Consider the following 13,289-nt stretch of genomic DNA (forward strand, 5'->3'; position numbering starts at 1 on the left):
TCCAGTTTGACCGTATGAACATCTTGTAGGAAGGTCCACTAAAGGAGACTCTTCTCCACTTTAACCTAGTGGTTAGTGCCCATGTCATAGTCGCATGGTTGAAAATGTCATTCCAGTCCACTGGTGGGCCGTCCCTGGTTAAAAAAACATTGTCCAGCTCCCCCCGATCTGGGGTTTATGTCCACCTACCTCGCAGCCTGTGTTGCAGGTCTCCACTAAAGGGTAAAAGTCAGCTACATTTCCCTCTTTACCCCCAGACATTTAGAGCAGTAATCCTGACACCATGGATAGCACAGTGTTTTGCTTCTGAAAGACCAGCCTTGAGGCTTGTGAGTGCCACCAGTAACCTCGACACAATGGGGTGTATTCGCTTAGGCTACAGACCACCTCCCCATGCAGGTGATGAAGCACACCAATCCTATATATATATATAAAACAAAGTTGTGTTTGTGGGTTTTTTATGTGACGTTCTTGGGGACGTTACTCCTCATGAACGGTGAGGTCTGGAATCGGTGAGGAATATTATATATTCCATTTCTGAATTAATGTAACTATTTCTGGCTCGATAGGTCCTCCCGTTCCCAAGATAATTAATCTTTTTGGTTTTTCGGCGTTGTTTTCGGCATTACGTTATGTGGTGTTAAACCGCCATCTACAGGTAATTTGTAGGAAGTGCTCATCATCACACATCGAAGCTGAAACATGATCAACATTCTGAAGGAAGATCTCAAGACCATGAAGCTGATTGTTACGCTCACCTGATTCCCACGGGGGCGTCGATCTGGACTGGCCTGGTGCCACGTAGAGCCGAGATGACTGACTGGACAGACCCACTTAACTTCGTTTGACAGCTCGTATGAATATCTTTCTGCAAAGGAGAAAGGGGGATTAACCTCCCGCAATTTGAGCGTTAACCCACCGTCCACTCCCGTTGTCTGCCCACTGACCACTCCTGATGTTCCCTCTTAATCTCACCTGATGGTTTGGAAAGATGAGCTCTCCATCCTGCATCGAGCGCAGGGGCCCGTAGACGACCAGTTACTTCACTGGCATGGAGGAATTGGTGAGTTCCAGTATTGACTCTAGAATCCAATAGTTTGTAAGAGTTCAAATGTCTGATCTTCACTCTTTCCGATTCCTTGTAGGTTGCCGCTTTGACACGTACCAGATGATATGCCTAGTTTAGTGTATATACAAGCGTCCTTCACCTGGTCTAGTAGTTCAGGGATCAAAAGCAATGGGTATCGATTCTTGATGGTTATCTGATTCAGACCGCGGTAGTCTATGCATGTTCTAAGGTCGCCTTCCTTTTTAGGTACGAAGAACAAAGCTGAAGATGCAGGGGACTTGGACGGGCGAATGAAACCATTAGCAAGGTACTGGTCAAGGTACTGGCGCAAGTGGAGATTTTCGGGTTCCGTAAGGGCATAGATTCTGCTGCAAGGTGGCTGTGCTCCCGGTACAAGATCTATTTGACAATCATACGATCTGTGAGGTGGTAAAGTATTTTCCTGTTCCTTTTGGAAGACATCCTGAAAGTCTTGGTATTCAGCAGGTAATTGCATGGCAGCTGGGATTACTGGGGTAGGACTGAGTTTAGAGTTTTCTTTGGGTAGCAGGTGTGAGCGCATTCTGGGAAGGTTAGTCTCGTCTCTCGCCAATCAATACAGGGATTATGTTTTTCCAACCAAGGTATTCCCAGTATCAGTTGGAACTGTGGGGCCTTGATCAAATCAAACACCATAACCTCTTGGTGCCCATCTTGACCCAGCAATGTCATCTCTGCAGTGGAATGAGTTACGGGCCCAGAGACAATTTCCGTTCCGTCCACTGTGGTGACGACATCGGCAGTGGTCTTTCGGGTGAGAGGTAGATTCATCCTGGAAGCCAATTCACAGTCCAAATAGTTTCCTATGGCTCCACTATCAACGTATGCCTTTACCGCGTGCATGCGTGATGGCTGCTCTGGATCTACAAGGACCCTGGGTATGGTGAAATGCAAGGTCAGAGTGTCCTTCTTTAAGCTCGGCAAGCGGACCTCTACACTTGCTGGGCTTGGTTGTTTCCTGAGTCAGGTTCCAAATGGTTTTCGTCTGCTGCTCCTATAGTTTTCTTGGGTGGTTTTACAGGGCAGTTCCGAAGAAAATGACCAGTAGTTCCGCAATAGAGACATAATTGCAGTTGCCGTCTTCTTTCTCTTTCCTTCTGCTTTAGGGGCCCTCAACCCCCCCCCTCCCGAGTTGTATAGGTTCTGGGGCATCTACTCCCTTGGAGCTTACGTGGGTTTTAGTCAACACCCTATTCTCAAACTTGGTTCGATCAGCCTTTCTTTTTTGAAGTCTGTGATCTAACTGGACCACTAAATCTATATATTCAGCACAGTCTTGAGGCGGGTTCACGATTTGGGCCAAAACATCTTTGAGTTCTCCTCGAAGCCCTTGATGGAATAATGTGATTCGCTTGGCTTCAGGCCATTCGGTTTCCACTACTAATCTGCTAAAGGTTGCAATGTAAGATAAAAGATCCTGATTACCTTGCCGTAAGGATAAAAGTTCGTTATCCAAAGCCTGACAGCACGAAGGCCACCTTGGCCTGATCGTTCGGGAAGGCTCCAGGTCTACATAAAAAGTGCAAGCGGCATTGATTCATGAATATAGCAAACCTTTTTGGGTCTCCGGCAAAGCGTTCAGGCGGAGCCAAGGGAACGGCTCTAGGTAGATTTATCTGCACCAGGTTACTCAGTGGTACAGGAGCTGGACTTGCCCCGAGTCCTGGTAGAGGTGTTTGTCCAGCCTGGCTTTGCAATAGTTGTCTCGCCAAATCATCGGTTAGTTCTTTTGATACTATCAGTTCTCTCCTGAGGGCATTAGTTTCTTGGCGGGCGGAATGCACTTCGGCCCTTAATTCCCCTAATAATTGGGCAAACTGATCCGTTTCCGAGGTCTCCATGACGCCCAGGTGGGTATTTGTGGGTAGGCTTCGCGTTCTGTTATGCTCACCTGATTCCCACGGGGGCGTCGATCTGGACTGGCCTGGTGCCACGTAGAGCCGAGATGACTGCCTGGACAGACCCACTTAACTTCGTTTGTCGGCTCGTATGAATATCTTTCTGCATACGACTTGTCCTTGGTCTCAAGCCCAGGGACCGTATCTCTCCAGGACTGAAATCTCTACACTGGCTCCCAGTGGCTGCGAGGATTAAGTTCAAAACCCTCTGCATTGTCCACAAGGCCTTCTGGGGCCTGGGGCCTAAATACCTTCAACTCTCTCTTCCTAAATATCTTCGTTCCCGAGCCCTTCGCTCATCCATCTCCAACTCCCTCAGGGTCAGCCGCACCTCGAAGCAACGAGTTGGGGGTCGATCTCTCGCTGTGGCAGGGGTCTCCCTCTGGAACAGCCTCCCTGAAACTTGAGGACAACCATCTCCGGCTCCGGAAGCACCTCAAAACCTTCCTCTTTGCTTCTGCTTTCTCTCTCCCTCTCCCCTGCTAAATTCTCGACTGAATCTGCACCGAATCTGCAACTGGGCCACTCTCACCGACCTCGGTCCTGGGCCCAGCCACTCTCCTCTTGCACTGCCTCCCTGGCAACCCCTGCACTGAGGGACTGTCTCTGTATCCCTACAGCCCCCCCCTTTCCCAGCACTTGTCTGCACTTACCTTGCACTTGCCACCAGCTGGCCCTATTTATTTACTTACTCTACTTACTTGTATTGCACTTCCCCCCTCCCCTTCCCCTTGCACTTTTCCCTTCCCCCTACCCCTGCACTTGCGCGGTCTGAATGACACCTGGCCTAGTAGGATCGTTGTCTGTCTTCCCCTTGTTCCCCCCTCCCTGCCTCGTCGCGCCTTGAAACACTTGTGTATAGGCGCATTACAAATGCCATATCATATCATATCATATCATATCATATCATAAAGGAGAAAGGGGGATTAACCTCCCGTAATTTGAGCGTTAACCCACCTTCCACTCCCGTTGTCTGCCCACTGACCACTCCTGATGTTCCCTCTTAATCTCACCTGATGGTTTGGAAAGATGAGCTCTCCATCCTGCATCGAGCGCAGGGGCGCGTAGACGACCAGTTACTTCACTGGCGTGGAGGAATTGGTGAGTTCCAGTATTGACTCTAGAATCCAATAGTTTGTAAGAGTTCAAATGTCTGATCTTCACTCTTTTCGATTCCTTATAGGTTGCTGGTTTAACCACCACGAAGAGTCCAAAAGGCAGTTGGTGAGAGTCAGGTAAGTCTATATTGGTTTTCCCCTTAGGGGCCGGGGTACGGCGATGATGCAGAGTTAACTGCACCGACCCGAGATGAGGTGAGTACCCCGCTGCGGTAAATCAGGTAAGTCTTTGGGGGGTAGCTTGTAATGTCCAGTGGTTTCCCCTTAAGGGCCGGGGTGCGGCGGTGATGCTGAGTTAACTGCGCCGACCCGAGATGAGGTGAGTTCCCCCCTGTCAATAATCCGGTAAGTCTTTGGGGCGAAGCAGGTGCGGATGTCCGGGCGTGGTTTAAATAGCCTTGGAAGAAGTCCCAGGTAAGTATTCTTCCACAGCCCCCACCCGAGTAGAAAGTAGTCCCTTAGGTAAAATAGTCCCTCCTAAACCCCATTTGGCTTGTGGCTTCGTGCAGCATGGTCTGCACCAGGTAAGTATGCAGCATGGTCTGCATTAGGTAGGGTTTCTGTAATGAGCCAGGCGCCCATGGCGCCAGGACTGACTTTATCCTTATGAGCCTGGCGCCTTAGGCGCCAGGACCGCACCCAAACAGCCCCTAACTGGGGTTTTAGGGCATGCTCCAAATGGCATGATGCCTGCTTCCGGGGTTGCTGGGCCTGGTCTGGCTTCCCGGGGGGCAGGCATCATGACACTGATAGAATTCAACATGCTTTGAGACAGAAAAATGAAAGTGCTGAAGAACCTCAAGCAAGACCCACTGATCAGAGAATGTGTGCTACTAAAAAACACTGAAACTGCTGAAGAAACCCAAGCAGCATTTACTGACCTGAGAATTGGTGCTGCTAAAAAACAAAGCAATTAAACTGCTTAAGAATCTGAAGTGAGACTTATCGATCAGAGATTTAAAAAACAGCTAATTGAAATCCCGGGCGAAGCCGGGTAGTTCAGCTCGTGCGTGCATACGATGAACTACTGCACATTAAATCTTCTGAATTACTCTAAAGTATTAATGCCATTGCCAAACATTGACGTCCCTGGCCTCCACATTACTGTCACTCATGCACAGATTGTGCATTATTTTGTTTCCACAAGAACATTGGCATAGTTGATGACATCATCAATGGCATCACACATCTATCACACCACACTTTTCTTTGTGTCAGAGCTCATTAAATAACATCTGCTTGAGCGATATGTGTTTTACTCTTCCCAGGCAGAATAACCCAAATCAGATAATCACATGGCATCTCTCTAGTTACTCGTCTCTGATCTTTGAGTTTTCAATGAAGATCCATTACTATGTCATGCTGACTTCTAGAGATGTCAGTTTTTTGTTTATGAATTTACATTTGTGTTCTCTGGTTTCCTATTTTCAGGGTGCAAAGGGGTCTTCTGGAGCCAAAGGTGATAAAGTAAGTGTCATATTCTTACAGTGTGTATATTTCTTCTTGGTTGCATGGGTTGACAGGGATACAGTTCTTTTGTATATATTATCTTTTCTTTATAGTTTAAGGGGGCTATCTAGTGAAAGCAAACTTTACTGGCTCTCTTTATCGCTCCTTGCACCATCAACTGTGACCAGGATGGAGGATTCCGGCATGCCTCTCCATTTGGCAATTTGTTGTTTTTGAGCCCTGCTGTGGTCTCATTCACAGGATGGTTCCTTTTTCCTAACTATTTATATCTTTTGTTATCGGATTCGCCTTCTCACAAAAGTAGGGTAAGGGTTACCGTCATGGTTATGGGGAAAAGTTAGTATTAGATAAGAGTAAGGGTTAGGGTCAGAGTTAGCCTTAGGGTAGGATTTGGATTAAGATAAGAATTAGGATTAGTTCAGGTTAAGGGTTAGGACTGAGGTCAAAGTACTTGTTGTGATCAGAGTATGATTTAGGGTAGCATTTAGATCGGCCCATAACCTGTACTTGCCACTAACCATTGGCTAGTGATAATTGACTTTTGGCAATTGGGAGACGGTGTGCTGTGTGTATGTTGAGAATTGATCGGGTGGCTTTTATGCCTGGCTAGTAGCTTACAACTTCAAATTTGTATCTATCCTAATTGAGAGCAAGACTAAGATAAGCATCTGGATAAAATTAAATTAAAATCATATTCTGATTCAAAGTAAGGGTTACGATCAAAGTAAGGCTTAGGTTAGAGTAAAGATCAATATTAAAATGAAAGTTAGTATTAGGTTAGAATTAGTATTAGGGTTAAGATTGGGTTTAGGGTCAAACTAAGGGCTAGGGTAGGGTTAGGATCAAGGTTAGGATAATAGTGTTGGTTAGCATAAGAGCTAGTGTCAAGGTTAGAGTTGATGTCAATCAACTGGGTAGAATCCGAGAGCTTATGGAATGGTTTGGATTAAGTTTAGGATCCAAGTTAGGATTACATAAGGGTAACAGTTCAGGTCAAGGTTAGATTTGAGTAATGATTAAGGTCAGGCTAAAGGGTTCCATTTAAGTGAACATCTGGAAAAGCACTACAGATAGGGTTATGTTTGAGCTATGATTAGGAGTACCTTGTAGTTAGAATGAGGGTTAGGATTCAAGAGTAATGCTATTCATTTTTCTTTGGTGTCAAACAAAGTAATAATGTTTTGGTATAAGGGACGTTTTTAAGTCAATAGGCCGAAGTGGTTTAAGTCTCTCCCCAACTGGCGGTGATAAGCAGATTTGCCCACTAGGCCTTCAATGGCAACCATAGCTCCACCACTGAACAGCCCCCCCGAAGAGTCAATTTCCAGAGATGACCTCATTCAGGAAGACACTAAAGATGCTATCCTGTGTGGCCTATGTTGTATGAATAATTTTGCATCCTTAGGTCACTCATTTGTTCCTCACTGTTAAAGGTTATGCAAAACCTGGGGTGAAATGCACAGGAATTGTTTGCTGCAAAAATTCTCACCTGTTTGTTTGGAAAACTCTCTCTTATGCTCTATGCTCTCTTCTCGCCACACCTTTCACTCGTACTGCACCAAAGCAGTGTTGTATGCTTGAAGTATGCTACAAAACCTAAAATAAATAATTCTAAAATACATAGTTTGCAGTAAACTGTTGTAAATTCAACTGCCACAGCCCTCCTCTTCCACAAACACAAGCGTGAGCAACGTACACCCGCACAGTGATCAACATTTACAAAATAGGGCCCAGTTTCAATTGGAGACAAATGGTGACTGCAAAGAGTTGAGTCTTGATATTCCTGAGAATGAAAACAGTAATTTTGATGACCTCTGTTTTGCAGGGGCAGTAGCACTGACAAAACTGTAATTTCTTTTTTATTTTATTTTTTATTCTCACAATCATAGGGCGAAGCTGGGGTTGGATTGCTGGGGCCACCTGGACAAATGGGACCTCAGGGACTGAAGGTATGTTCTGTTTCAAATTCTCTGTTGTTTTTAACTCAGTTGTTGTGCGTGTACAAGAAAACATTCATCTTGAGTAGGAATCGCTCTCAGGTTAATATAGGGCAGAGGCCCCTTCAAACAATTAGTTCTGTGAACATACACATCAGTATTAGTTAATATTGGACTCAAAGTCAAGCAGACAATCATATAGATCAGTATGAGTCATGGTCGATGATCTGGAATGGCAATCTTTAATAAATATATGCCATTTATTGTGCATCCATCGACACATGTATCCAGACTACATCTCTCATTCCTGCAGAGCAGAGTGAAGTAAATCGTCCTTCAACCAGTATATTGTCTTTGCAGGACTAAGGTCAATTCTCCAAGAGACATGACCAACACTCTTGCCACCCTCAAACCTACCAACTGCAAAGACCATATTCTTCCCTCCTCCTTGAAGATCATCAAAGGTGAAGCCCTGACACTACTTCTCAACATCATCAATGCATCCATTAGACAAGGCTTAGTCCTAGATGCACTGAAAAGAGATCAGATCCTCCGGCTGCTGAAGAAACTCACACTCTAACTCATTGCATGAAAGGATCACGCAGCACAAGCTTCTACAAGACTGCAAATCAACGTTATGACAACGATGCAGCAGAGAGACTTCTACCATACAAATTATCAATGATGCTCTATACATACTCGTCATCCTCAAACACTCTGCTCCCACAAACATGAAGTTTGACGGAACAGTCCTGCAGGGGTTCACCTCATACCTCTACAAAAGAGATGCACTCATCCAGATGTGCCCACAGAGGTCCCAGTCAGACCCAGTAACCTATGGCGTACCACTAGGTTCTATCCTGTCCCCTATCATCTTCAACCTCTACCTCAGGCCCAGTAACCTGTGGAGTGTTACTAGGCTCCATCCTCTACTTGGCCGAGAGACTCATCATCTTTAGATATCATCACAGTACTAGAAGCCACAACATTGCCAGGCTAACAGCAAAGAACTACAAGAGGGAAAAACAGAAATCAGGCCTTTTCCTTTAATGCATCCACCCTGTGGAACGAGTTACCAACTCAGAAATGACTGGCACCCTCCATTCGAGAATTCAGGAAGGACCTAAAGCCCATACTCTTTCATGACTATCTTGCCAACTACTGATTGCTCCCGTCAACCCTTGCACCACCAGCCCCACAATTTGCATGTGCTACAGACCCTACCTCCTCTGCTGTCACTGCATCCTACTTGTACCCTGAATGCAATCCCTTTGGACGGTGTTTCGTTGCTTCCAAACAAGGTTCACCCTTTAAAAATTCTATACATGCTTACAATGAGAGAAGAAGGCTGGTTGAATGTGTGTTGGAATGCAGTGGGTGAGTTGATAAACAGAAGCTGATCCACAGAGTACATTGTGCGCATTGGCCAGAATTATGGCTTGTAGAGTGAGTAATAAAATATTGAGCATTTAAGCACAGAGTTTTTACAATGTTATATTTGAACTAGTCTCAATGAGATGGTTATATTGGCAGTTCCTCACTGCAGCAGTGTGTCAAGACCGTCAGCCTTCTGGCAATATGGAACATTTTTCAACTGTCTGTGGCAGATTCTGCTTGACTTGTAGCTGATCTTGTCTTAGTCTTACTGCCATTCCAGAAACACTAACCTATCAGGATATTACTGTTCGCCTGCATAAACAACCTACTTGCAGTAAATGGGAAATAAAGGTTTCACTGTGTATGCCTGCCCTTTGGGTGGCAGCCCTGCACCAAATAGGAAGTGTGCTTATGCTGACAAGTACCATTTCACAAAAAGCACTGGATATATTTTGTCATCCCCCGCCCCCCATAATTTGGCGAGTGCAACTCTCCCTGTAGTTCTAGTGGGATTTTTAAGAATATGCAAGGTAATAGTTCCCTGGCCATTTTGGAGATATGTGTACGCTTATGGCATTTAACATTGATGAATGCCATGCTACCTTTGGCAATTTTTTCTAGGCACTCACGGAACTGCTTTATAATAGTAAATGCTATAATGGCCTCGGAATTAATTACAGAGTGGAGAATACCCATTCCAGCATTATGAGTTGGGTCTTCATTTAGCATTGCCTAGGAGAGGGTTCTGACATGGAAAAATACCGTAAAGAATAATATGAACTGTCCTGTTTTCATGTGAGTGGGTGGATCGGCAAAGTTGACATGGACCACATGCGTGTCCACGCCTCCCAATATTTCACATTGCCTACAAGGAGCTGATGGTTACCTTCTGCCATGCAAACATTCACTACATTCCATGCTAATAATCCTCTCTGAATACCTCCATGCTCATGCATTCATGGTGGTGATCAGTAATGGTGGCTGCCATTTCCGTACACCCTTAAGGACTTCATCTGCACACACACACAATCATCGTGCGAATAGTCTTATAGACCCACGTCTCTCCCCTCTGCATCAAAGTTCTGATGTGCGCGTGGACATTTGCTGGTTCCTTGCCCCAAGCAGGGAAGCACATCGGGCTACATTACGAGTTTGAAAGTAAATGGGCAATACATTTACTGAATTGATTACCGTTCCCCCAACTCTGTCCATCGAAATTTACCACAGGAGTACAAGTGGTGGCAAGGTAGGTTTAGTCTCAATGGGGAATATTTCTGAATTTCTTTGAGCAGTAATTACGCTGCAGTAATTCTGAAATGTGTTGCCGGTAAGGTGAATGCTTTACTGGCAGCTTTTTGCTGGAGGTAAATCCACCACCTTACTCCCAAAACTCGTAATTGAAGGGTGCAGTAACGGGAGCCTGAAGTGGTGGCAATGGAATGCAGTGCCACTTTTTTCCACACTGCTGTACTCGTAATAGAGGGGATTTTCCGCTCCTGTAGGGAATGCTAATCCACATGGCCCAGATGCTCTGAACAAACAAAGTGTGTGTCTCCATGTTTAATGGCATCTGGGCCATGGTACAGGCCCATCAAAGTTAGCTCATAACGTTTTCTAAGGAAAACAGTCAAGAAAAAACAGACGTTTCAGCACAGCCTACCTCAGTTCCCTTGAGGTTACTTGCGGCTTCTGTCCACATTCTCCTGGAAAAGCAATGAATGCAGCATTTACATTGTAGCATATATTGTCTAGCAGTGCACTCCAAATGGTCTGTTGTGTAAGCATTATCGGTCTAGTTGATGAGCCATAATGTTAGTAGTGGCGAGATCAACAGAGGAGAGATTGTTAGATGACATCATTGTAACATTGCATTTAAGAGGGAATTTCCGAAGGACCTTAGCAGTCAATAACGGAGCATCTACGTGCTCTGCTAGTTCCCAGACCTTTCCTCAGGAAGTTCCCCTTCCAATCAATGAGACAATGCATACCCCTCCGTCCCTTACGTGGATCTAGTATTCCTCTTACTTCATAGTCCTCCGAATCCCCCTGCATGACTATTGGAGGCGGTGCCTTCATCAAACGAGTACGCTCTTGAAAAGGTTTTAGTAAACTTGCATGAAATGTTGGGTGTGTTTTCAACCCTGGGGGAAGTTTCAACGTTACTGCTATGGGCTTAATTATTTTCTCAACAGGAGATTGCGGGGGCTGAACTTGTTCTTCCCCGCAGATTAACATGCCGTGTGGATAACCAAACTTTCTCCCCCACCTGATACCCGGGAAAAGGCGGCGTCTCTGATACACAAAATCCGCAAATTGCCTTTTAATTTCCTGTAATGCCTTAATTGCTCTAAACACTTTCTCTTTCATCACCCTTAAACTCTCCTCCACATCTGGATTGCAACATTCCTTTCCCACTTCCATATGTAGAAATCTAGTGTGAAAACCTTGATTAGCCCTGTGTTAAGAAGTGCATTTTTGAACATTGTATCTATGAATTCCTTCGACTCACATACAGCTGGAATAATGTAACATTCTGATGAGTTTGTTTAGCATACTCAGCAGCTTCCAATAATAGCCTACTTTTGGAAGGGTAATTTTTATCCTGCAATGTCTAATAGTTCTAACATGTCTGCATTCTTGATTGTTATTTGTGCTTAATATTTTAGGGTGACTCCGGTTTACCAGGTCCGCCCGGCCCACCTGGGGTTCCTGGTCTCGCTGGAACCCCTGGACAGCCTGGCCCGAGAGGAGAAAATGGACAAGCAGGCAGCCCCGGAGTGCCAGGCGAGAGGGTATGAATTCTTGTGTTTCCTTGATATCCGAAAGTTATTTTATGTTAAAATGCTTTAATACTGTGACAAATCGCCACTGTAGTAGTTACAGTGCGTCCGTGAATGTCCATGGTGTGGCGTGCTAGGCTCCCGCCAAGGATATCAAGACCTTATTTTGCTGGGAGAAAGAAAATGAGCGAGGGGAAGATAAGAGGATCAACAAAGTTTCTTCCTTTTTGCGAATTTTACGACGGGATAGGGGATATGGAGTCTGGGGCCTCCCTATACCCTATTCCAAAGAAGACTTCTTAAAGATGGCAAACGACTATAACCTGCTCCGTAAAAACAATGGGAGTCGTTCAGTGTAACATGGAACACATGCTGCAAGAGATGGAGCGCAGTTATCCTGATCAGCGCATTGGTGTTTTGAGAATGATGGTTCAAACTACTAATTCTCTTCTGTACTTGGTTTTCATCTTAGAAATATCACTAGCTGCCAGATTGGGTCACTGTGGATGCTATCCGTATCAGGTGCTAGCAGTCAAAAGGTATCCCTAGAAATGCACCTCGGTATTCAGTGTCATCCTGTTGGCAGCGGCATCGAACATTTCCAGTGAAAGTGGGTATTATTGGCCCAACCTGCACCCTTCCTTGCCCATCCTCATGTTGTGCGCTAGCTTCTTAGGATCTTCTCAAATGAGATCGCCGAAGTTTGACAGTGCAAGTGTTAGACTTACTCCAGCCCTTGGTGCCTTCGAAGCTGGTGCTAAATCAATCCCAGAATTAATGAGTCGGGTATCAGTTTGCTGGAAACAAAGTTATACCACCTTTTCAGTTTTTCTAGATGGAAGCATATTCCTCCAGAGTACAACTTCTTTTTCATTGCACTAGTGGCGAAACGAATGCATGTAAAGCTTGTGTGCCTAACACATGAACCATATAAGGGTCAGGCTCATGAATGCTCGCATAACCACAATGAAACACAAAGGCGGTGGTTCAACTACAAAACATACTGCCTATACATACACACAAAAGGTAACCTGTTACATTGCCTGCTCTGCAGGCAACATTCAGTTAATGTTTATGTTAAATAAACTTGTAAAGCGCAACTAAAACCCAAAGGTATCCTGGCGCGGAGTCAGGCCTTCCAAACAAAAGGCCAGGCAACCAGAGAAACAAAAACAAAAAAAGTGACAAAGGAATCAGCAGCAGAGGGTCAACAATTAGAAATATAAGTCTTCAGTGCTTTTCAAAAGGAAAAGTGATCTGAAATAGCCTGAACAGACAGGGGTAGAGAGTTCCACAGAACAGGGGCAGCGCCGAAAAAGGATAAATAACTCACCCTTGGGGAACTCCACAGATAAGGGCAAAAGGGGCAGAAGAAAACAGAGGTAAAGAAAGAGACTGTGTTCGGTCCTCCCAAAAGGTTTGCAACCAGCCAAGAACAGTCGCACCAATTCCGACCTCTTCCAGGCTTTGGCATAAAATAGCATGGTCCACTGTGTCAAACGCAGCGGAAAGCTCTGGAAGAATGAGAACACCTACTATGCAATGGTCTAACATAAAGAGTAAGGTCATCAGTGACAGAGACCAGGACTGATTCTGTACCC

General features: G+C 45.2%; 1 protein-coding gene across 1 annotated transcript in view; it reads left to right on the plus strand.

Annotated features, from left to right (window-relative positions):
• The window catches only part of COL7A1 (collagen type VII alpha 1 chain), a 782,081-nt gene that overhangs the window by 646,259 nt on the left and 122,533 nt on the right, over positions 1 to 13,289 (plus strand). The window contains exons 97-99 of the mRNA XM_069646196.1: positions 5,556 to 5,591; positions 7,484 to 7,543; positions 11,575 to 11,700. Of these exons, the coding sequence (XP_069502297.1) occupies positions 5,556 to 5,591; positions 7,484 to 7,543; positions 11,575 to 11,700 (222 nt within the window). The remainder of the gene's footprint in view (positions 1 to 5,555; positions 5,592 to 7,483; positions 7,544 to 11,574; positions 11,701 to 13,289) is intronic.

The sequence above is a fragment of the Ambystoma mexicanum genome, chromosome 2p (genome assembly GCF_040938575.1).
Source record: "Ambystoma mexicanum isolate Mex_15411 chromosome 2p, UKY_AmexF1_1, whole genome shotgun sequence".
NCBI lineage: Eukaryota > Metazoa > Chordata > Amphibia > Caudata > Ambystomatidae > Ambystoma > Ambystoma mexicanum.